This window comes from Drosophila takahashii, chromosome 2L (assembly GCF_030179915.1).
Source record: "Drosophila takahashii strain IR98-3 E-12201 chromosome 2L, DtakHiC1v2, whole genome shotgun sequence".
NCBI lineage: Eukaryota > Metazoa > Arthropoda > Insecta > Diptera > Drosophilidae > Drosophila > Drosophila takahashii.
Genome location: NC_091678.1, coordinates 24290139 through 24315359, shown reverse-complemented (window position 1 = coordinate 24315359; position 25221 = coordinate 24290139). Strand labels below are relative to the sequence as shown.

The 25221-nt window shown below is 43.8% G+C and overlaps 2 protein-coding genes across 3 annotated transcripts; one reads left to right on the top strand and one right to left on the bottom strand.

Annotated features, from left to right (window-relative positions):
* The first annotated feature begins 927 nt into the window (after positions 1-927).
* On the top strand, positions 928-2772 carry LOC108067287 (endothelin-converting enzyme homolog). The gene has a single exon (XM_017156248.2). The coding sequence runs from the start codon at positions 928-930 to the stop codon at positions 2770-2772; it is 1845 nt and encodes a 614-aa protein (XP_017011737.2).
* A 96-nt stretch (positions 2773-2868) lies between these two features.
* eya (eya transcriptional coactivator and phosphatase 2) lies at positions 2869-24593 on the bottom strand. Of its 2 annotated transcripts, none has more exons than XM_070219464.1 (5): positions 24082-24593; positions 8862-8908; positions 4520-6253; positions 3689-3933; positions 2869-3608 (listed from the first exon to the last, which is right to left on the bottom strand). In XM_070219464.1, exons 1-5 carry the CDS (start codon positions 24133-24135, stop codon positions 3427-3429), a joined length of 2262 nt encoding a protein of 753 aa, XP_070075565.1. In that variant the 5' UTR covers positions 24136-24593; the 3' UTR covers positions 2869-3426. The 2 variants fall into 2 exon arrangements, with proteins under 2 accessions (XP_070075565.1, XP_017011788.2); XM_017156299.3 differs by lacking the exon at positions 24082-24593 and adding an exon at positions 12241-12524.
* Positions 24594-25221: the final 628 nt, after the last annotated feature.

Here is a 25221-nt window from a genome sequence, read left to right as displayed (position 1 = left end):
TTGGTGATGGTGCATTATAAGCAAAGGAGAACGCTATAGTCGAGAATCTCGACAATTAGATACCCGTTACTCAGATAAAGGGAGTGCAAGAGAGATGGAGATATGTATGTAGCGACTGCTTGAATTCTATTATTTGCTCATATCTTTTTAATAAATAGTCCAATTTAAAAAATTTGTTCTACAGCTAATTTAATGTGTGAATTTAAACCATTTGCACTTTGCGGGAATGGGACCAAAGAGACATTCAGTGGCTCTCAACTTAAATTATGCAGTGCATACTTTTAACTTTGACTATAGATAGCGGTAAACTTGTAAGGAATATAAACGAAGGCATCAAAATAAAGGTAAAATGGTCTAAAATTAGATTTGTCTATTACCTATACTCAAAACCCCTCAGAAACTGGGTTAACCCCCCAAAAACTGAAAATACAGCTTCTTTCTTATCATATCGGGCTTTTCCTATACATCACTAGCCCTGTCTATATAGCGTTGTGCTATTTTTTTGTTGTAACTAACTGTACAAAAAACTGTAAAAATTTTAACTTTATTTTTCCCTCCGACTTGTGTGTTTATAATTCCAAACCGGTACTAGGTTTTGACATTCTTTCAGACGTTTTTTGTGTTGAAAATATTAATCAGTAATCATTTTTCACCAACGCAATGTTTTAATTTCAAATTTGAATTTAATTTACTGGTAGGCATTGGTCAAAAAACGTAGCACGTAGCTTACTACTGATATCAATAACTTTTCGGTAAGTTTAAACAACCATTTGGGTTAAATAGAGATGTTTAGCAACTTGAATTTAACCTTAAGCTTATCAGGTAAGGTCAGTTTTATTTTGGCGTAGTTTAATCTCAGCCTCAGAGAGACGGAACCAAACTGCGTCTCGTTGAGCTTCTAGTTCAGTCGCCTTCGAAGTGCTCATCATGGACAACTGTGATACCGCGTTGCCTGTGCTGCTACTGTTACTGATGGTGAGGTGTGTTCACGGTGATCTGATCTCCCAGAGCAACAACAGCTCCTACGTCCAGCAATTGTTGCGACTGGCCAAGTCCGCCGAGATGCGCAGCTATATGCGGCCGAACTTTGACGCCTGCGATAACTTCTATGAATACAGTTGCGGAAATTGGGCCCAGATCAATCCTGCCCTCGGTGTCCCTCCCCGGGAGACCAATGTGGAGCAGCTGTGGGCCAAGGCATATCGCCACAAACAGAGGCGTTTAATGGAGCAGCCGGCGGATGAGAAAGCGGACGAGGTGGCCGTTCTTCGGCTCAAAGAGTTCTATGCCAGTTGCCTGATGTTCCGAGAAACACCAGAGGATCTCTACCGCCGCGTGCTGCTGGAAATTGTGGCGGAATTCGGAGGTATGCCTGTCTTGAGTGTTCCGGGTCAGGAGTGGCAAGCCGAGGAGTTCGATTGGCAGGAGACCGTGGCCCGGATCAAGCGAAAGTACGGCATTGAAATCCTTAACCCTTTCCTGTTTCCTAAAAACCACTTCTTCGTGGGTCAGCCAAAGAAAACTTTTCCGGAGACCATATTACAAGCAATGGCTGATACCACAGCTGATCTTCTGGAGCGTCACTTGGGCGTAGAGTCGAAGTTGGCCAAGACAACGGCGAAGGAAATCACAGAATTGGAGCAAACTATTTCCGGTCTTGACACGGATTACTTTGATACCTTTAAGACCACGGGAGACTACGGGATTCTCTTAGATGAATTAGATGAATATCTGGATAGACCACCTCATGTCATGGCCAACTACATTTTCAATGAGCTCCTAAAGCACTTCTACTTCGATTGGTCGGGATCCGTTGTTGAGCAGTGTGCCAGCCGGGTCAGCGAGGTATTTCCCGAGCTCCTCGAAAACATGGCCTTCAAGCATTATGAAGATGCAGCTACCCTTAGTGAAATCGAAAACCTCTGGCAGCAGATAAATCAGAGCTTTCGCGGCATGCTGCAAAACTCTTCAGCCGAATGGTTTATCCCAGAGACAAGAGAAAAAATACTGGATCAGCTGAATAACACCAGTCTGCTGATTAATGGATACGCCGATGTTAACTTCACCCAGCGGTATGAGGGACTGCAGCTGAAGCCAAAGGATTTTCTACACAATCTGAGGACCATACTTACCTATCAGAGAGTGAAGGCACCGACATCTGTAACCTATGATCCTGTGGGAAAAAGAGTCTTGCTGCCGGTTGCCCTACTCCAGCCGAACTTCTTTTGGTCCCAATTCTATCCGAAAGCTGTTCTTTATGGCAGCCTCGGCACCTTACTGGCCCAACAATTGGCACACAGCCTGGAAGATGCCTCCAAGTGGGATGACAAATCATTGGTTGAGATTGCCAGGCGAGAGGAGTGCTTCAAGAAGCAATACGGAAGGCTGCGGCTCAATGGACAATATTGGCCGGAGAGCGATCAGCAGGCGGAGAACATAGCCGACAATCTGGGCATCCAGGTTTCCTACCACGCCTACAGAAGGTTCCTGGGGGGGATGGCCTTATCTGTCCGGAACTCGGAGGCACTGCCACAACTTAACGTCACCTCCCGGCGGCTGTTCTTTCTCAGTTTCAGCCAGTTGTTGTGCCATGATGCCAACTTGGAGTTCCGGAACCAGCAACTCAAGTCTCAACTGCAAACTCCGAATGCCCACCGGGTGCTGGGAGCACTGTCCAACTTCGAGGCATTTGGACGCGACTTTAACTGCGGAACCGGAAGCGAGATGACCACTCCACAAAAGTGTCAACTCTTTTCGGTAAACCTGGATTAGCTCAACTTATTTACTTTAAATTGCATAACATAAGCTACCTCTTAAGTAGGCAACCAAATTAATTAAATACTCCATTTTATGCTTTAATAGGGTGCGTTTTTGTTGGATTTGCTCTTTTATTACTTGGTTTTATATTTTAAATATAGTTTAATATATGCAGCTATATAATAGTTATTTAAAATTTGAATACTACGGCTTTGTCGAATTATTTATAATCATTATAGTTATGCTTCTGCCTTTAAACTAAGAACTTTAAACTAATTTTTGTTGTGTTTGCTCCGCTCTTCCTTCGGCCAGGATGCGCATCGGTCTGTTATTGTTTGCTACTCTAAGGTGCTAAATACGTATATCGTTAATATTATGAATTATACACTTGAAACAACTTCGTGCGAGAATTGTTACGATCGTTGATTAGGTGTTTTAAAACTATATAATACAAAAAGTCTTGGCGTTAAAGTATAAGTTGTTTAAACAAAATAATTAAATTATTTTGCGCTGGTTTACAGTTGTTCCATTTGTTGCTTGTCTCACACACACACACGCACGCACGCACATACATATTAAATAAATTAATTAAACATTTCCTTGCTGTTTGTACTCAAAACTGCTTCGAGCCTGTCCAAAATAGGAGTTGATCCATTACAGTTTGGCCTTTCATAAGAAGCCCATGTCGAGGGCAGTGTAGAGGGCGCGAATGTCGCTGTGGGCGGAGATGCGCCAGAAGGGGAAGTTCATGGCCTTGGCGGCGGTCTCCTCCTCGTTCCCATCTCCAATCACCACGTAGGTGCTCTTGCGCCCGAAGCGAGTCACGATCCGCTCATAGCAGGTTTCATGGCCTGGATGGATGGAGGGAAAAAATGGGGGGGAAAAACTGGTTATTCACCATATCGATCAACCATCTTCTCTGCTCACTCACCGATTTTGTGCGCACTGTAAATGTTCTCGATGTTGAAGATTCCGCCCAGTCCGAAGAGCAGGACCTTGGCCAGCGCCGGGGCCAGTTGCGTGGAGGTGACCAGCACATTGACGCAGTTCTCTCGCTGGGAGATCATGCTCAGGCACTTGAGCGCCAGCGTGGCCCAGTTGTCGGTGGCCACCTCGATTTCCGAGCGGATCTGCAGCCAGGCCTCGCGTTTTCCGGGTCCCAACAGGGTGCCAACACTGGAATATGGGAAATCATTGGTCAGTATAGTTGGGAAATATTATATTTTCTTTAAAAGAGTATAAAGAACTTTTCTGTTATACTATCTTCTTATCTAAAATATTCTACATGATCTTCGTCTACGTGGATATTGCTTCACAATAATGATGCATCTTACAAAATTTGTATGTTTTTAAGCGACATTTTACCTAAACTGTTTTAAAAAATCTAGAATTAATTATTATCTTATTAGAGTTTTCTGAAAAGCGAATGATTATGTCCCTAGCAATATGCTCTTAAAAAAATCACTTACGGATCAAGACAAAGGATTAAAGATATTTGATTTTTTACAGAATATAGTTCAATTGTACTGAAATTCTATTCATCACTGTCATTAAACCATATTTGAACGATGTATTTATATTTCTTTGCGTTTTATTATTGGTTGCGTTATTATTGGTCACTATAAATAAGATAGGTCCCAAAACCGAAATTTAGAAAATTCTAGTCGTCCATGGTGATGTTAATACAATGTAAGCAATGAAGATCTGTAATTCTGCTACTCCCTTTAAGAGTTCCTATACTATAATCTCAACTAATACTCACTTTCCCCGGTAGCTGTTGTAGATGTCCTTGATCTTCCGGTAGCGGAAGGCCAGCTTGCGCATCCAGTCGACCCCGCCCCTCACGCCGGTGGGCAGGCAGAGATTGGGCGGGGCGCCGGGCGGGGTGTTCGTGTGGAAGCCGTCCGTGGCGAAGTTGTAGGCGCTCAGGTCCTGGCCATTGTCGTCCGAGCTGACGTCGTCGATGTGGACCTGGTCGCACTCCTCGATCTCGTTGAAGAAGAAGTGCGTGTCGGCCATGTTGAAGACCATCTCCTCCATGCGGAAGGCGATGGTCATCAGGGAGCTGTGGTCTTTGGTGTATCGGTTGGCATAGCTGCCCGACAGCAGGGTGTGGAAGATGATGAGGGTCTCGTCCAGGTCCCAGACGAACACCCGCTCTGGTGGCTTCACAGCCTCACTGTTCCCAGTGTCGGAGGCAGTGCTTCTGGTTGGGCTGGGCTGCTGATGGCGCCGTCCACGCGCCCTTCCCGTCTTGCCCGTGGGCGTGGTCTTGCTGGCCGCCACGCCCCCCGAACCCGAGGTGCCCACACTGCTGCCTCCGCTGGAGTTGAGAGCAGCCGCCGCCGCCGCAGCCGCCACATTGCCGAGTGGTCCGATTCCTGACCCGGCGCTCGGCGAGATCGGCAGCGGGGAGTGCGGCGAGTGGGTGGTCTGGTGCACCGGCGTCGTCGAGTGGGTGTCCGTGGGACTCTCGGAGAGATTCGAGGAGGCCGCCACATGGAAGCCGTGCCCGTGGCTGGCACTCGAGCTGGGCGAGCTCACCGCATAGGGCGAGTAATTGGCCGGACTGTAGTAGTTCCCGTACTGCTCGTTGTAGTAGCCGCCGTAGTCCTGCTGCCCGAAGTTGTTGTAGCCGGCATACGGACTGCTGTACAGCTGCGAGTTGTTGTTGCCACCGCCGGCATAGCTGGGCGTCAGGTACGCCGCCGCTGCAGCCGCTGCTCCGGGCTCCATCTTGGCCTGTCGTGCCGCCGTTGCAGCGGCATAGGGAGTTCCGTAGCCAGAGTAGAACGGCGGCGGCGTATACTGCTGCATGCTGTTGTAGTAGTAGTAGTCGTGCTTCCCGTCGTACACGGCCGCTGCAGCTGCTGCCACCGCCGAGGAGTTGACCGCCGAGGCTGCTCCGCCGTCCAGGGGATTGGCGGCGGATGTGCAGCCGTACAGATTGGAACTGGCCACCGCACCGTTGTCCAGCGAGGCATGCACTTGGCCCACGGGACTGCGGGACTCCGACTTGACCGCCGCACTCGAGCCACCAGTGCCGTCGTGCGTCCAGTGCGACATCACAGTTGCTCCTCCCCCATCTTCGCCGGAAACTCCTCCGCCCGCCTGTTGATATGTGGAGAAGCTGCTGCCAGCGGATTGCGAGAAGCCGGAGGCTGCTGCCAGGCTGCAGCTGCTCGAGTTCACGTTCGGATTGGCATTCCCGTTCGAGTAGTGGCCGCTCAGCGAGGCCAGCGATCCGATTGTCGGCTGCAGCGGTTGGCTCTGCGGCGGCAGTCCCAGCGGACTGCACTGCCCGACCACGCCCCCTCCACCGCCACCGCCCCCGCCGCCCACACCGACACCCATGCCGGCACCGGCGCTACTGGGTCCATTGCTGGCCAACACGGTGCTGGGATGGGATTGCTGCTGTTGCTGTTGCTGCTGCTGCTGCTGGTGCGACTGTTGCTGCTGGGGTTGCTGTTGCTGCTGCTGTGACAGATTGCAGAGGCTGCAAGGAGATAAGATGAGGGGAGGCATGAGTGAGGGTGGTAATTAACGGGGTGGTGTAAGTGTAAAGTGTGGGAAATTCAAATTAGTTAACTGGAGGAACAATTTATGAAAAAAACATTTTTTAAGTTTAAAAAAATATTATTACAAATAGTTAAAACCGTTTTTCAATTTCCAAATTCTTCCAAAAAATTCAAGTATGGTGAAGCTTTGAAAAAGAACTGCAAGAGAAATTATTTTAAATAATTAAATTCGAATTATCATGAATCCAATATATCCTTTGACGGTTATTAAAGTGCTTGAATTAAAACCCGTTCCTTGAATTTATATTACAAAGCATTTAAAAACCTGTTAAGTTTGCGGCTGATCAAAGTGTTTATTTTTGAATTTATATATCTTAATTACATTTATAAATAACCAAAGACTGAAGAAATTAATGTAAAACGTATAAAACGGTATAATAAATATAAATTATTATATTTTAAATATTTTAATGGCATCCGATAAAACAAAAAGAACTATATGAATCCTTAAATTATTAAAAAAACTTTATTTCTTTTATCTCAATTATATCCAGGGTTTTTATTTTTAAAGACAAAAGAAAAACGAAATGGATTCAGAATTCGGAGTAATGCGTAAGGCCCAGAAAATATGTGTGTATGGGGAATTCTCATTGTGTGGGAGAGAACAGAAACACAGAACCTTTGGCTCGTTAGGGAAGCCCATAAAATAATTTCCAATAATCTTTAAACAGCCATTAAATTAACGGCACGTTGTCGTTCCTTGTTCCCTTTGTCCCGAAGTCCGAGTCAAGTGCTTCCCAGTCGAAGAGGTCTTACAAATCTTGTCAAGTGTTATAAATATTTTTCTACGATCTCGCCGTTCCCCTCTTCCTGTCGCTGTTTTTTCGGATTGTTTACTGGGATTGAGAATCGCCGAGATGGGAGAAGGAAATCGTTTGAAATCTTTTGAAATCGTTTCGGGGCACTTGAGGGTCTCGTTGGGTTCGCATTTTAGTGGCATGTGCGGACTGTCCCGGACAAGTCCCGTTGCAGCCTCCTTCGGTGACCTCCCCCACCCCCTTTTCCCCGGCCATGTGTTCAGCAAATGTTGAACTCCCTGAGAGCGGCGACAAATATTTTTTTATATTTTACGATTTGTGTTTTGATGTTTCTTTTGGTTATTACTTTTCAAGTAGTACGAAATAAAGTGGACAAATTGGAAAATCTTAAAGGGCTCACTAAAAATCAAATAAAACTGAGCCCCAATGGAAAATCCAATAAATCACCGCCACTAGAAAATCAAAACAATGAAATGTTTTCGGGAACATAGATTATTTCGAGGGAAAAAGGGGAGACAAATGGGGAAGTAATTCAATCCTTTTCAATGCAATTAAGTGGAGTTTTCTTGCTCCCCAAAATAAACCGCTATATAATCAGCAGGCAGCTGAGTATACAAATAAACTTAACATTTAAAGAACATTCTAAAAGTGCCTTCAGATTTCTTAGATAAGGCAAAGTTTCTCTATTTTATTTGGTTCCTAAGATTATATTGTAATGAGCAAAATTATTTTTAAATTTTGTTTTCAAACACCCTTACTCTCCCCTAATTTTTTGTTTCCTTGCTCCTTATCTTCTCCATCTTCCGCACTCCCCGACAAATATTTAACAATTTTTCATAATTTTAATAGGAAGGTAAATTAAGTGCCCAATTTCCAAAAGAATCTGACACCTTGAGATTTTTTTGTTGTTGTTGGCTGAAGAAGGGGGACATTTATCTTGCTGGCAGCCACAACAGGAGGAAAATGAAGAAGGGGGAGCAGCTGGTAAAAAGGGGGAAAACCATTTTCCCAGCGCAGAACGACGCGTGCGCCGACGAGAGGGGAAAGCCAACCGAAACTTTTCCTTTGGGGATCTGCTCTCCGCAAAATGACGTGGTAGCCAATGGGAGATTTACGCAAATTATAATGGAAATTATTATTAAACAGGGGAAGGGAGAGGGGAGGAGAGCAGAGGCCTTTAAGACTAAGCCGCAACTGTTGCCGCCTTTAAGCCCCTTTTAAGTAGTTGGGCCTGGACCGCCTCGAATCTCTCCGCTCTTTTCCAGCCTCTTGGCAAGTGTTAAGTGCTCTGACACTTTTCGGTTCGGTTCGGTTCGTCTTTTCTCTTTTTGTTTTTCGGATTTCGGATTTTGGTCTTTGGGATCTCTTCTGTGTCACAGCTGAAGCGTGGACGGAATTCTTTGAATTTCTGCCGGGGCATGTGGCAGGTTGTGCGGGCCACATGCAAAATATGTACGTATGTATGGTACTTCCCATCCACCAACGACCCTAGCCCCTTTTCAATTGAAACCAATTGAAGATGGTGCGCCTCTTGTCAAGTGTGAGGAATGTCCTGTTCTTTTTGTTACAAATTGTCTACGCTTACAGATGGAAATCTCTGAAAGACCCATGGAAGCATGCTCAAGAAGGTGACTAAAACTGCATATGAAAATGCCTATCATATTTTTAATAAGATTTTGTTACCATTAATAAAGTTCCAAATATGTAATTGTCTGAAGGATATTTTGCTGATTTGATTTAATTAGGTTATTACTAAATTTAGACCTACCGGTTGCGTTCATGTGTATCCGTGTGCTCTGTTTTGGGACGTTTAACCTGAAAATATGCCAAGAAAAACACATTGAATTAATTTATGCCGATTTGAAATAAATATATTTATTTTGTGTGATTAGCATGTATTATGTAAAGACTGTGGGGGGATTTTCGCTGTCCCTCGAAATAATTTGTTTATAAACAACTCCCCTCACTCACACCTCAGCGTCTGGAATCGCCCTGCTGAGCTCGGCATTTTCATTTCCACCGCCCGAAACTCTATTTGGGTTATTCAGTTATCCAGTGCGAGTGGCGAAAGAAAACAGCCAATTTTACATAATTCGCAATCGCCATTTGCTGCTGCGCCAAGCGAATTTCGCAGCTCGAGCTTGTGCGTGGGAAAAAGTTTTGCTGGACTGCCGTTGGCCGAAATGTTTCGGATGTTCGGCGCCATTTAATGGGAAGGGGAAGTGGGGGGAGATCGCTGGTATACGACCAAGCAGCAGGTGGCGACGGATTTCGATAAGGATGTGACAAGGCTAGAAGGAAGGGCTTATGGGAAAAATGTCACGAACAAAGGTAAAGTCGATGGGCGAATTCAAGTTGAAGATTATAAGAAATATATTATTGAAGTAAGTATGAATATACCAACTCAATTGTATTTTATTAAGCTACAAGCAGGTATAACTAAAAAATTTAGAATCAAAAACAATCTTGTTAAAAAATCGAAGATTTAAATTATACAAATTGTTATAAGCATGAGGATTATTTGAAGTTGCTTTAATATACTTTTTAAGATGGATCAGAGAAAATATTTGAAAGTTTTAGGTGCAAAATAAGGGGTGAAACATTTTTAAAAGTAAAACGCTGCATACCAATTTTATTTTACTTTGAATTTTAAAAACATTTTTATTTTTAAAACGTATTTACAAGAAAACGGGACCTAAACGTCGTATAATTTTCTCTGTGTAATACACAAAAAATACCTAAGTAACTTCGCTTTTCAACCCCTAAATAGAAATATTAGTTTGACATATACCAAAAAAAACCAGCTTAAGGAAGTCCGAGGCAAGACATTTATGCAAATCGAACGGAAGCCAGATAAATCGAAGGCGGACAGCCCAGGTGCTGGAATTTGTGCGCACCTCATCCCCCCGAAAAAAAACAGCTAAAAAGCTGGGCAGGGACAGAAAGTTGAGCGGCTTCGGTTGACAGCTTTGGCCGTCCGGCGAGATGACCACACGCACGCACTGTCCATCATCCGTTCCGATCCCAAAGGGGGCAGGATACGGATACAGATGCAGATTGAGATACAGAAGGGGTGGGGCGGGGCGGGGCGGAAAGCCCAAATTTGTCGACGGGCCAAAGGAACACGCGCATGCGCAACGGACAAGCGGACAGATTGCCGAACGAACGAACGGTAGCGTTTCGACGCGATGCTCATGGAGTCGCGAGTTTTTCAGGATTGCGTGCTGCACGAGCAACCGAATTCGCAGTCGGGTCTCAGTTGTATGCAAAAATGAGATAGTGAGGGGCCGAAAAAGGGGGAGAAAAGATCCAATCCAAATGCAACCTTTTACTAAACTAATTTATGGCACAAGCTGACAACGTAAACATTAACACAGACGAACAGTCGGGAAGGAGGGAGGATGGTGGATGGGGGCTGGAGGTATAAAGACCTGTTTGTGGGCATCTTTAACGAAATTCCTGCGATCGTAATCTCTTTGTCTCTTCTGCTGCTTTAGAAGAAGATTAAAACACACTCAAACTCGCACACACACACACTCACGGCCACAAAAAGCAGGCAAACAAAAGACAAGACAAGAAGACGGCGACAAATTTTTTATTAACCCGGCCCTAAGACCCCGAAGACCCCCTAGAACCCCTCGCACCCCCCGAACCCCGCGATAAACATCAAAATAAACAAGAGGAAAATTTGTTTCTCTTCGTTTGGGTTTGGTACTGGGTTGGGGGATTGGGACTGGACCTATCCCATGCACCTTAACACTTTGGCACGTTAATTACGTTTGGGCCACAATCGCGGTAGTATAATCAACAATCGCCAAGTGTCAATCGCAGTGGCCATAATCAATATTTCGACTCCTCGCCCACTGCTCCCCGCTTCACTCCACATATCCCATGTCCAAGTATATGTGAGTTCTCTTTGTCATAAATTACATGCAGCGCGTATTGTCGCAGTTGAATTATGGCGTGTTAATTTTTACGATTACGGCTTAAACTTAATTAAAATGTGATTAATGCCGCTGGCCGATGGGCTGAAGCCAGGCTCTGGCTTTTGTGGGCCAGGCTCTTTAAATTCCCATAAAGCCGGCACCCAGACCTGCTAGAGCTGTAATTTATGCTCTATTAATATTTCGCCTTAACCATCCAGCCACTCTCCGCTCGACGTTCGTCACGTTTCTGTTTCTTTCGATCGCACTTTGTCTTGGCCTTAGTTGGGGGACCCATAAAAAAGCCCTGTCGTTGGGCCTTAACTTCGGTATGCTGTTCCATTAAATCGGGAATCTGGAGACGAACTTTGGCCGATCTGGGCCATACTTTGCATCGAAATTCCAGTGAATGAAAGGTGTCATTAATTGGCTGGAGAAGTGCATACCATCCGTATCCGCATCCGCATCGAGAGGAATGCAGCTCCCAAGTCATCAAAAGTTGGCAACAATTTACATCTATTGGGTGTTTTTTAGGACCTGACTTGTTTGCTTCATTACCCACCTCAACCAAAGTTAAGCCGATTAATGCGATGTAATAAAATTGTGGTCAGGTGCCCATAATCTTTATCCCCATTAACGATTTTTTAACAATGAACAATCTTTGGGGTCTTTAAATCGCTTTTGTTCCCAGGGTGGGTCTATAAAAATAGTAATCCTCTGTGAATGAGGGAAATTCCATAATTATATTCCGACGAAGAGTACTTAAGTCAACCAACTTTTTAGATATCCGAAACAGATGTTAAATAGGTTTACTTTTTTAAATTTATGAAAACAAACGACATCTTAACACGACTAAGTTGTCAAGCTGGACCAGATTTATATGCGAAGTGTGCTATGATATCACGCCGCCTAATAGATCACCTTAAACCATCCTAAACTGTTGCTCGTACATATATTAGAGTCTAGCGTCCCGGCCCAATAAATAAAGACAAGTTATCATGCAGTTGAGTTTCACTTTTTGGACTATACTCTCAGCTCTCATCTCCCATCTCTCAACTGGGGGAAGCCCCACAAAGTAACCACCAAGGAAGCTACCGCCGACATCTATAACCATAATCATAACACTAGCAATAACAATAACCGACGGCACTTTCAACCACATCACTTTTAAAGCTTCGCGAGGAGCGAAAATGCCTTCCGTGAGCACTACGACTATTTGATTACCTTTGGCTCGATCATTTTGTCAATTAAACCGCATCGCGGGGCAGCGTAGTTGTAGGGCATTAGGGTGACCATTCTGCGGGGTGGCGAGGAAAACTTTCACTAGGAACACACACGCGGCAGGAGTACCGATATTCAGGTAGCCTATGTTTTAAGGTATTTTTCAATGATGTTTTGAAATCGAATCTGGCAATTCGGTTGACGATTCAGAACTAACGAGGAGTATCTAATATTTCGCTGAACTGCTGCTTCGGGCGGATCGACCGTTCCCGTTGCGCTCGCTTTGAGTGGCTCGAATCGACTGAACCACCGAACCACCCGACTGTGGTGGCTCAAGGCAGAGACGTCGGCAGAGCGACGGCAGAGCAGCGGATTGAGTGAAAATCCCTGCCTTGGATTCGTATGCCTCGGTGCTCAAAACGAGTTCGTGAGAGCAGTGCGCACTCGGAGCAGCCCTCTCGCTCCCACCTTGGGCCGCAAACCGCTCCTAGACTCCGCCCATTCCCATTCCCCAAATCAGAGGGCCCATAATACATGTAGTATGGCCCAGGGGTGGGTCGGAAACCACTTTTCCCCAGCGCTACATAGCCAAAAGTTTTTTTTAAGTATCTCTTGGATGCGGGCGAACAATGCCCATTGTGAATGAGATTTTGCCGCTGGGCAAACGCCATTTGAAAAGTGAGTTTCCCATGTGCATAAATGAATAAATTAATCCAACCAACTCGGCCACCATTCGAGCACATTACACAAATTAATAAACTAATCAGATGAAGTTCCTCCGCAGACTGTTCTATAGAAACCGCCAGCGATTTTATGGCAATCGTAAAAACCAAAACGAAAATTTCGGGTAATTCAAGACGCCTAAAACTTATTGGGTTCGGCGGCTTTTCGTGTTCAATGTGGATCCGTAACTTATTAGAGAAGGAGCTCCAAAAATCGAAACGCTTATGTAAGACGAGCCGAAGTGTGCTGGGCATAGTCTAACCGATACGCTATGGGATATGGGATATCTGATCTCTGGACGGACCAGCGAGTGCCATAAACAAATTGGCATCTAATCAAAATCACAGGGCCCTCTGTGTGCAGACATGAATCACTTTCGATGGTAATTGGGTGCCATGAGCACGATGGTGGAGAGCCACTAATGAGCTTGAATTAAGGATGAGAAGTGCATAACCAGAATGGAACGGATTGAAGATGCTGTCCGGCTCCATCCACCAAAAAAATGTTTTTAACCAATAACTGTCAATTTTCCATTACCTATCTTTCAATCGCTTTAGAAAATTAGATACAAGGTTAAGTCTACTAGATCTCCGTTGACTCTGAAATATGAAGGGTTTCAATTCCTGAAAATATTCGCTTTATTAACATTATTAAAAGGTAAGTCCTAGCTTTGCATTAGTTTTCCTGGAATTAACTTTGGAATATGAATCAAAAATTCAAGTTTAAGATTAAATAAAACGTCTTTTCGTTTATCCTAAACATGTTGATTTAGATGCAATATACGTTATTAAAAGTATAATCTTACACTTTATTGTCTATTCATACTTTTCTTTTTGTGGGTCAAAGGGTGTCAACTTGTTTTCTGAAAACCACCCACAATCAATTACTGTATTCGCCACTAGTATTTCGAATCATTTATTAAATCATAGGCAATGCATGAAATTTAATAACCAAAGCCAGTGAAAATAAATGAAAACTAAAACAAAGTTCTAAGACCATGACTTAAAATTTATTTACTGCAAATAAATGAAAGCTTTAAAACAAGAAAAGATTTGATATTTATTTATGGAGGAAAGCTGTCTCCACCGAGTCCAAACAATTGATTCTTGCAGTAAACAATTTATATTGATTTTACGCTTAATTTTTTGCACAAAGCCTAAACAAAGACTGACGTAAAAGCCCAGATGGAATTACAAGTAATCAGAAGCAAGTGCAGTTAAGTAAATATGCGACTCATATGCAATGGAATTCTGCCAATAAACTTATTCGAGCCCACAGCAAGCCAAGGAGCAAGTAAAAACAAGAGTGAAGCTAGTAATTTGATTTTGGCATTTCGGCAAGGCTTTTCAAACTGAAAGTTGAGCAATACCCTAAAGCTGAGGGTGGAGGACCCAACGACCTCTGGGGTATTTTTAAGGAAATGATTCGCTGAGTTGGGCATTAAATTAGCTTTAATCGCTTTAGCACGATCGTGAGACAACATGTCGTCAATTATATCTACGATGATCAACGTGCCCCTCGATCCACAGATCCCCAGATCCCCCACCCAATCCCTGGTCACTCGGAGGCTCTTCTGTAAACAAATCTGCGCACAATTCGCTGCATTTTTCTGCGGACTGGCTTGTTGCTGAGACTGGCACATTTGTCGTGGACCGGTTGCCGATCGTCCACCATCCACCATCCTGGTCTCCCTGCAGATCCAGATTCAGATTCAGATCCAGATCCCCTCCCCCAAACCCTGCGGAACCGAACGTGCTGATCGTGCGACTGCAAAAGCCTCCTGCACAATGGAGAATCGGAGAATGGGAAGGCAGGCCGAAAGTGTTTAAGATTTACGTTCAGTTTTGATCGGAACGGACCTCCCCGAGTGTTGTATTAATTTTACACAGCCCGAAGGAAGTGGGGGCTAGTCGGGATCACGGCCTGTTGCCTGGGCGCCATTTTAATGCAAAATTTTTAACACCTGAGTCGAGCACATTTGTTGCCATGTTCGCATTCTTACAACTTGATCTGGCTGGACATCTAGATAAGGATTTGGTTTTGGCCACGGACTCCGGGACATTGAATTGCTTGTTTGTTGTCATTCCGTTGGATAGTTGGATAGACTTCTCCTCCTTCCCTCTTTTAAAGCTCCAGTTCTCCGGTTCAAAAGTCGTCGAGGAATGCGTCACCCGATTGGCAAGCCCACGAATTGGGTCAGTTTTTCTCAACCATATACCATGCTGATTAGGGAAGTTTCACATTTGTCAGCACATGCCAATAGCCTGAGGCATTCTTCCCCTCAGCAAAAATGTTGCTGAGCCATGGAGATCTGACCGCATTCGTAAAATAGAGAACAATACGACGAGTAGCACAGGGCGAGGAGCTGGAAAGTGCAACAATATTTGTACTGCATGTTGGCACGAAACAATGTCTAGAAGAGTTTATTATGCAGATTTCTGGCTTGGGGTTTTTTCGCTTTGTTGCTGGGCCTCGAAGGGGAGCGATTTTTGAAAATCTTGAATGAAACGGTTTGGTATCACACAAAGTGCTTCATAGACAAAACCAAACTGAACTTTCCTTGGTCCGGTTTCCACTTATTTACTTCCCCAGAAACTTGCAAAATAAATGGGAAAATCAACAACAACTTTCAAGGTATTGCATTTCCTATGGAAAACACATTTCCCACTTGTACAAATATTTATAGGGTAACCCCAGACGATCAGCTGTTCCAGGGATCCCATATCAATCGAGTTGATTCGATCGTAAATCACACAAAAATTGTGTTTTCTATTTAGCCGAGCTGCAGGCGCATTAACCAAATATATATTCTTTTGACGCCGCAATTTTATTGTCCGAAGCTCATTAAAGTGCGCATAGGCAACTACCGTGCGGGTTCCATAAAAAATATGGACATAAACTTGGATTTTGAGCATCAACAAGGCCGGAGGGAGCACTTATGCATATGTGATCGAATAAAAGTCGGGAAACAAAGACTTGGACAGTGATCCATGTGGGCGTTTGGCTGGGTTTTGGTTTTGGTCTTGGTCCCCCCGATAAAATAAAGAACAAACAAAACAAAAATAAACCGAGTCAGAAATTGCACTTGCACCATAATGACGCTTCCAGTTCATTATGATTGAGCCGATTATGATGGCCACCCGGGGTCGGCGAGAAACGCTTCGTTTATGCTTTCATTCTTGGGAAAAATTATGCGGAACCTGTGTTTGAGTTCCAGGCACGTGCCGATCGGCGAGTGATATGTATGGTGCATATATATTCAGCGGCGGTGGGGCGGAATCGCCATGGTGACCTAGGCAAAACAAACATTGGTCAGGAATTTCATTAAAAGGTAAAGCCGAAAGCCCAAAGCCGAGCAGCTACTATGTGTGTGTTCTCTAGGCAACCAGGCAACCAGCCACCCACCCACAGCCACATCCACCATCCAGGCATACCACCACCCAGGCCAACCTGCTGGCGACTGGGCCACCCACCGAGCGAAGTGTGTCGCCTGTCACTGCGAATGAGCATCAAAACTCCGACAGAATGGATTGGATTGGACCGGAGCGAATCGGAGGAGGAGGAGGAGGAGGTGGGGGTTTACCTGTGGGAACGACTCTCTAATTAATTTAATTACGTGCTCTCGACTAGCGCGTGTCAAAACGCGCCACGACCGAACAACAAAATTAAATACTCACGCCTCGGTGGGCTCTAATCAAATGCGCCCTCAAGTATGCAATGGGAACATATGCTTTTACAGGGCGCACTTTTTGGGTGTTAAGGGTGTGCTCGACTAGGGGTGGCTTTATGACATAACCGAGCAATCAAGTTTTTTTAGTTTATTTTATATTTTAGCGTGAAAAGATTATGCTTTGAATTAATGCACTACTAACAAGTTTTTAAAAACGTTCATGTAAGTGGAGCAAAATTAAATACCATTTTTGTATTAAAAATTAAATATAAAGTACAGAACGCTTTATTAGTAACTAAGTATACCAATATTTTCTCCTGAATTCAACAATAAACACAATTCTGTGTGAAAATAAAGGTTCCGTTTCTTAACCGGTTGCCAACCAAAATAATCCGATATTTGAAGTTTAACTAACATGTTATACAAATTCTGAAGGGCTTTAGGTTTGGTTTGGTGTTCTTTGTTTAAATTTCGCCATCTGAACAACAAATATTTTTTCTAAATATTGGTTATAATTAAACGCTGGTTTCCGAAATTCGCTTACGGGGTATCCTGAAGTCTGCTACCTCCACGTGTTCCGCCAATTTAGTTCCGTTGTTCTTTGGGTTAACCGTTGCCAGGCCTATGAAATTGCGTTTCCAACCACTCCCCATCCCGGGACAACAACATTGAGGCATCGCTGACAAATTGAATTTGTAAACTTGTCGGCCAGCAACAACAAATCATTGGAGACCCCCAGGGATGCTGCTTCGGTGGCTGATGGTGATGGTGATGGTGATGGTGATGCCGTTGCCATATCCGTCCATATCCAGACTCCGGAGGAAGGCGACGACCGACGTGGAGGTGGATGCGAATGCCATGGGACGCTGGTAATCCTATACTTATACCCTATCCATGTTACGCTCCTCTGGCCGGACTTTCTAACTCGGTCTCAGTTCGCCGGGTTCTCTCCACCCCCTTTTGCCACCACCCCACCCACTCCCTTTGCCCCGCAAACAGTTGCGAAAGTGATGTGAAATTGTAGACCCGTTTTCGGGCGGTTGGGGGCGTGTCAACGCAGTTGGGAAAAAAACAACTCACGCATACGCACAATTATTAATGTTGAGGTTTCCATATATATGGCACCCCAGGGCTTAAATTAAAGTCATCCCGAGTGCCAAACAGCTGCCTCAAGTGCCGCACTTGAGTCGATTCCAATCCCGCTCCGGGAAATGGAAATGGGAATCAGGGGGTTGCAATCGGGGGTTGAGTGGGGTTGGGGGTTGGCTTTGTCCCTGTTTAAGTAGTCATTAAGATTGAGTGTGGATAAGATTTTTTCACAGCTGGCCATCGGTGGTCCCCTTTGCAAAAACTCCGCCTTGCAATTAGCCAACAACCTTTGACTTCGGCCCAACTTCCTTCACGGCTCACGGTTCGAGGGGATCCTGCCCAGAATCAGAATCAGAATCAGAGTCAGGGGTAAGCTATTGACAGCTATTGTCTTCTAATTAAACAACAATGTTGACCTATTCTCAAGATGTCACGGATCGGGTTTAACGAAAACTCTTCTTTGGGCTAAAAAAACCATTGCAAATTATTTACACAATTTTTACGGAAAATCGGTTTCTTTGTTTGTTAATTAAAAACTTTGATTGCCGGTGGAAAACAACCCTTGAGGAAGTTTTGTCTGCTAACCCTTTGAGTTTATCTCCAAAAGAAGTTGCTTGTTAACCCTTTGAGTTGCGCCCTTCAGTTTGTCTTCGCTTCAACCCTTCTTTACAGCAGTGAAAATTACAAATGTCTTACGGACTCAACCGTTTTTTAAATTTAATATATCTTTTGGTCAAAATTAAGCGCAAAATAAATTGTTTATTTTTTAAGGGATACGGACAGAGCTTAGAACAACATGCCTCAATATTATTTATGCATTTTAAACTTAATTATTCTTACCCCTAACAATACCCATACTATAGGTATTCCAATAATGCATATTCTTGTTAACTAATATAATTAGTTTCATATCAAAATGCCCGTCGATAAATCCACTCCCTTAAGAAAGAGATTCCACTCTGCGGCGGATGGCGAACCACAAACTGTGCCAACTGTGCAACACTTGGACTTGGGCAACTGCAACTGGTAGATCGTAAATGGTATATGGCAAATGGCAACGGCAACCGAATACCCTGCTGGACTATCGGTTACACTTACACCATATGTGGCAGCCCTAAAGTTGCCGGGCGGATCGGTTTCATTGCTCAGACCTTGGCCACATTTAACTTTTGCGCTGCTGCCGCTCAGCAATTGTGAAAAAATAGCTAGGGAAAATGTAACAATAAAACGAATTTAAGAATGGCAAATAGTTGATTATTTCCGTTAAACTTAATTACGGCAAAAAATGAACGGCAAGGCCGGAACGCAAAAGAGGGAAGTACGTATAATGTTTCCAGTTCGTGTGGAAGAGGGAAAAGCTGAAAGGCGACCAACTGTTGATGGGACAACTTTCGAGACCGGGAACAGGTGTGCTCTGGGATCGAATCGGAATCGGAATTGGTATCGGCTCGGCAGTCTTATCGAAATCGGAGGATGTCGGTGCCGGGATCTAAGCCCCTGGACTCATCGCACACCGCTCCCATCCCCGCCCAGCACTTTCATCTCCTTCTCCGCCCCTCAGACGATCCCTAATATCGAATTTCGCTTTACCGCCTCGCCAATCAATGGACGAAATGTGAATGATTTGTTTGTTGGCATTTTGGCTGCCAATTGTCCGGACTCCGGAGGCTGCTACTGCTGCTGCACTTTCCCAAGCCCCGAAGAATGGATGGAAAAATGTGCAACGAGGAAATCTGATATTTTTTTTGCTGTGAGACAGCCTGGAAAATTGCTAGGGACCTGAAAAAATTCGTGGTAAAAATTATGAAAAAATCTAAGAAAAACTGTCACGACTGCTAACGAGTAATGCTATCCCCGTTCCACTCAGCCAAGTCAAAGGTCGCACAAATTTGTCTCGAAAAAAACCGCTTAATTGGTAGGGGTTTTCGGGTGGGATGGAATGGGTTGCAAGGGGATGGGTAAGGGGTTACAAGGAGGGCAGCTGCCTGTCTGCGCCTTTGACTGACAACAGCCACACCTAAGTGAACTGGGGAAGCAGGAGTCTTATCATGCTCCAAGCTGTCTGTGTCTGCCACTTGATTGAACCGGAAATGAGCCGCAAGTTTTGTTTTCACAGGCTGCGACCACTTGACCCCGCAACCCGCTGGCAGTGACACTGTAAAGGAGAATCAAAGTGAACCGAATTGGATAGCGAACCGCTTTCCCTTTCCCGATTCCATTTCCATTCCCCTACAGCAAAATGTTTTACATCAATTTTTCGGTTAATGTGCCGCCAGAGCAGCCAGAAGAGGCAGCATCACACTTACCCCAACTGTCAAATAATTATGACAAGTTAATTTCGTCGCACTTTCGCTCATTTGTTTGGCTCCCATTCGCATCTATTTTTTCCCAATTTTAACAAGAATTCCTGTAAGCGAAGCACCGGGAAAAAACTCAGACCCGAAGCCGGAACCCCACCAATTACCGGAGCGTTGTAAGATGCTCGGGGGCTTTTGATGTGACAGATGTGTGTCCGTGTCGCTTCTGAGGTGTATTGCTCCATCTATATGGTGTATGGAGGAACACTTTTTCATTTAGCCACAAATGAGTCTTCTATAACGCATTCTCAAAAGTATGCTAGGATTTTTAAGAAATCATAAATATATCATGCATTTTATTTATAAAGTCTAAATCTAAATCAAAATTTTAGCTAGACCATTTAATTGATTAGAGATTTGTATACCCATTTCTTGTCTCTTAAGGGCTATTCATATATTTTTTTATTCACCAACCATTTTTAGCGCAAATAACATCTGCATTTGCTACTTTTGCGATCCATTCAAAATTATTCACCAAAAGGTGCCCAGGATAGAGTTGCGTACTAAATTTAGTTCAACCATCGCTATCTATAGAACTATGGTAGCTCAAAATATGCTGTCGAAAGTGACAATTGATTGCGTACAGACGTTTTGTATTTGACTGGGTTATTTCGGGATCTGCCACCATTCAAATTTAGACCAGGAGACAACAATGAGTCACTAGCAGACAAAGCAAATCCCTCTCAAAATGGCCACAACAAGGTACAAATATTTGCAATCATTAGAGAGCATTAGGGATCGGAATCCAGCGGAAAGAAAGGACATCCATCCATCAGGCAGGTTGCTCTAATTTTCCGTTCCACATCTTCATCTGCTGACAGGCGACATAAAACAGGATAAAAGGGACTAAGCAGCGTCGCCAGTTGAGCGGATTATGCGAGCCCCTAGCAAAACTGGAACAAAGCAGGTCCGAGGAGGGCCTTAGGGATAAACCTTCCCCTCCCTCCCTACCATCCTCGACCTTTTCCAGCGATGTAATTCAAGCATGATGCATGCAAATTTATGCCATAAATTCTGTGGTTTAGCCTTCGGATATGACGTCACATCCAGGACTCAGGGCCGATATCAACAGAATTATGTCAGGCGAAAAGCGAGCGATAAGCTTTTTTAACGTGATATATTCTAAACGTGATATATTTTAATTAGAAAGTCTCATAATAATTTGCTTTCAAAATGGAATGAAATAAGGTTATTAAAATGAATGTAATAAAGTCATTTTCGTGTCATATTTCTATGGAAATAATAATCTTTTGGACAATTTTTAGAATGGAAAACTGTTTCAGCGACCATCGGTACACCCAAAAAAACTTGATATGAAACGATGATCGATGTAATGTTATGTGGCATCAATTTTGACTTCAAATGTTCGAATTATTAACCACATGTTCTAGACTGGCCAGTTCAAATTTCGAATGTCTTTCTCCCTCCTACTCATGTAACTTTCTGCCCTATCCCGCTCTATTGCGAATTGAGAGAATTAGTTATTTTCGCTCCCACTCACGTAATCTAAGTCGCTATATTGCTTATTGTTCTCTTTTTCGAGGTCAGAGAATCTCCGATATCGATTTGATCCCGGCGTGTTTTTTTTTGTGTAAGAAATACGTTTATTTTATGTTTTTTTAAACGAATTCCGTTAGACTCAAAGATCTTATAAATAGAGGATGAAGAATGATCAAAAATAAAAAGGCAGATTTATTTACTCCGAAAATATGTAAAGTAAAGATCAGTATAAGGATAAATCCCTAAAAATAATTTGCCAGCAAATCAAAGTGATCGCGAACATAATCATCGGATTGCAAACTCGTGCCAGTCCCCAGGAAAAAGATTTCGAATCGATCTGCAGTTTGTTTATTGACTTTGTCTCGACCATGGCTACTGAATTCGCGCTCAACTCAGCGCTGGCGAAACTTTCGCGTAAACAAACAAACAAGTTCATTTTCTGGATCGGCAGAGGACCAGATAAATGCCTCAATCTCAATGTCAGACGGGAACAGGTAGGTACATCCGAGTATATCCATTCCAGACAGAGATAGATGCACTTCCTGTGCCACGCCCCAGACAAACATTTGCCATTTAAGCCGGAGGACAAAGCGGATTAACAGCGGGGAGATGGAGATGGAATGCTGCGATTCACAGATTATGTTGTAAAAATGTCGCCAGGCATTTGGACCGGAGGAATAATGAGATGAGCTTCACGGAAATAACATGGGCTACCCCCTTGCATTTAATTTTAATTCTTTGGGACATTCCCAGGGCGTGGCTGAAATGGAGCAGCCAGGCCGCATAACGAGGAGCGAATTGAAATTTTTCGTTTTCGTCGAAAACCCGCAGAGCCAAAAGTCCTGCGGGCAGCGCAAACAAGTTGGTTTCGATGGGATAGGGGGCGGGGGCTGAGGGGCTAAAGGACCCCCTGCCCTCAAACGAAACCCCTGTTGGTCCTGTCCCGCTCCTGCCTGCATTGTTTGTTGTTTTAATGGCGAAACGAAAAGCGCAAGGCATCTGCACGGCGTCGTCCTTTTGTACATTTTGCTGCTCCTTTCTGACTACTCAAATTTCAATGAAATTATCCTCACGGCATTTGTCTGCCCTCTCCCTCGCTCTCTCTCTCACTTTCCCATCTAGCCATCTCGTTCCCTGCGCAACAACAATGCCGAATAAAATGTTTTTCGCTGAAATTATTTGCTAATGGCTCGTCCTTTTTTGCATTCACATTTATGAGATTCTCGTGTTGTCTCCGATGCTGTCAAATAGATAGCCGAAAAAATGGCGGCAGTTGACGCTTTTTGTGTTAGCGTTTTTGGCTTTCTGCTTTCTGCCTTTCTACCTCCTTCCGATTTTCCGCCCATCGCCCATCGATGGCAGCCATTTTGGATGGCAGGAAAAGTTGTTCAGTGTTTGCCTTGGCAACCAGACAACAAACATCGCAAATTGCTTTGCCCGAAAAGTTTGCTCAAGTTACGCAGGATGAGTTGTTTGTGAGGGAGCTGTCTGGGCAACGCGGGAATTAAATGGAAAGGAAAGGAAGGGGAACCGGAGTACAACTGTCAATCAAAACGGGGGATTCGGCTAAAATTCCGATCTACAAATCTCTCAGTCCCTTTGAGACGCAGCCCTTGACCTAGTGCCTTCTCGAGCTGATCCTTTTTGCGGTTTTATTTCTGGTCAAATGATTCCCATTCGATCGACAGGATATCTGGCTGGGCCCTTTTGTGCGCACTTAAGCTGAAAATTCCCTTTTGACTACTGTCTGCATTGTGTCCTGCGTTTAAAGGATCAGCACTGGGCAAATGCGCAGTAGCATCTTTGATTTCTTACAGTTCACTGTACAGCGAACTTATCTCTCACGATCACTGCTACCATTTTACCCACTCGGAGCCAGAAGGACGCATTAAAGAATCGTAATTATGAAGACTTGATGCGGAAAATATGATTGGAAGCACTCGGAGTCAGGATTCGAGAGACCAAAGTGTTGGCTAGGATTTCGTCTTGGCTTGGTTTCGGATTTTAATTAGGAAACAAAGTGCGGGTTATGCAATATGTGGGTGGCCAACGAAATTATCAAGCAACGAAATATGAGTGGCCAGAGCCATATAGTATTTTATTTTCTTCATACCTACAATAATAATATTTTCTAATAAGTTGTATTTCATATATTTCAACTTGATCTTTTAATAAATGTTTTAATTCCTATTCCTATGCCATCACATTCCGTGAAATAAGTTTCATGCCATATTTGACATATTTAGAATTTTTTCACAAGCTATAAAATTTAGTCTTCCGGTTCGCTTGAGTTCCAAACTTTATATGCGATCTTATGAGGGCTGTATACTAAATGTGAAGAGATATACGACATTGCGTTAATAATATTAAATCTAAATGATATAATTCTATAGATGTTAAAAAGGTACGTAAGTAATGGGGCAAATCATGACTTTTATGATACCCAAGCCTCGTAAAACCAGCCAGTTGTACTAGATTTTTTATGATTTCAATCGCTCCACTCACTTTGTAGTAATCCAGCGTTGAGAAGTTTTGATAGCACGGTACATTATACAACATATTCCAAGTGTTGTGGCTGCTCCTTTCGCTGCTCCTGCGGCTCTCGATGCCTGGAAATTCGTATCCTGGCACAGTGGAAATGTCAAGCGGCCAACTGAAAGAGTTTCACTTCCATGGCAGTTGTAAGTATGTACTTTACAGACAGGATTAATTATTCACGTTCAAAATTAACACACATCGATTGGGGAATTGTTGAAATGCCAATTGTTGATTGCTGATTTATAAAGCCTATTGCGTTTTATTCAAAAAGAGGCTCGCGACACAAACGAGTAAGCGATGGATGGACATTAAATTGCGTTAAGTGAGCAGTTCCGTTTCGCAAATTAATTGGTGCCAAATGAATTTGAACGATGTGAATTGTTTTTAGGTTGTTGGGCCGACGGGTGAAAAGCTCCGGATAGAGTGCTCTTCGTGGTTTATTGGATTGTGGTCCGCTCTCGCCACGAATGTCACATAAAGCTGCGTGTCAACTGAATCGACTTTGTCGAAAAGCGCTCGTCGCAGGGGTCTCTCGATCGCAAAGCTGTCGACGTCGTCGCCATGCAAGTTTTGAGTGAGTTTCGAGTTTTGAGTTTTCTTCGCCGGAACGGCCAATCACAATCCCAACACAACCGCTCTCTCGCTCGCACCACAGGGCAGTCTTTGAGTGAGTTTCCCCAGCGAGGGCGGCGCATCAGGACTCGCTTTTCACTCAGACCCAACCCGTCGTAACGGAACATTTCAGAAGGGATGAGTAGCAGAGCTACAGCCCAAATATGTGTAGGTACTTCCATTGTGTTCCGAAAGCAAGTTGGCACCTCTTAAAATATACACCAGTGATTTCCAAATAAATTTATTTTAGAGCTAAAACCACCTCCTGATGATAATAGCATTTAATAGACAAATAGGCTTTATGTCATAGAAATTGACTGTGATCTATAAAAAGGTTTAATGATTATATTTTTATTTTTTAACCAACTTCTAAATATTTTTTGATAAATATATTCCATTTTCTATTTAGCATGATATGGCCATGTAAATTTCAGGTCATGCAAAACCCATATCGTTTTTACATTAAATACCCTTTTCGTCAAATTAAAATTGATC

Excerpts from the sequence above, each read along its gene's own strand:
- LOC108067287 (XM_017156248.2), top strand. The coding sequence starts at position 928 with ATGGACAACTGTGATACCGCGTTGCCTGTGCTGCTACTGTTACTGATG.
- eya (XM_017156299.3), bottom strand. The coding sequence starts at position 12,312 with ATGGTCACCCTAATGCCCTACAACTACGCTGCCCCGCGATGCGGTTTA. Across the intron at positions 6,254-8,861 it reads GATACACATGAACGCAACCG|CCTCTGCAATCTGTCACAGC; the intron begins GTAGGTCTAAAT and ends ATCTCCTTGCAG. Across the intron at positions 3,609-3,688 it reads TTACAGTGCGCACAAAATCG|GCCATGAAACCTGCTATGAG; the intron begins GTGAGTGAGCAG and ends CCATCCATCCAG.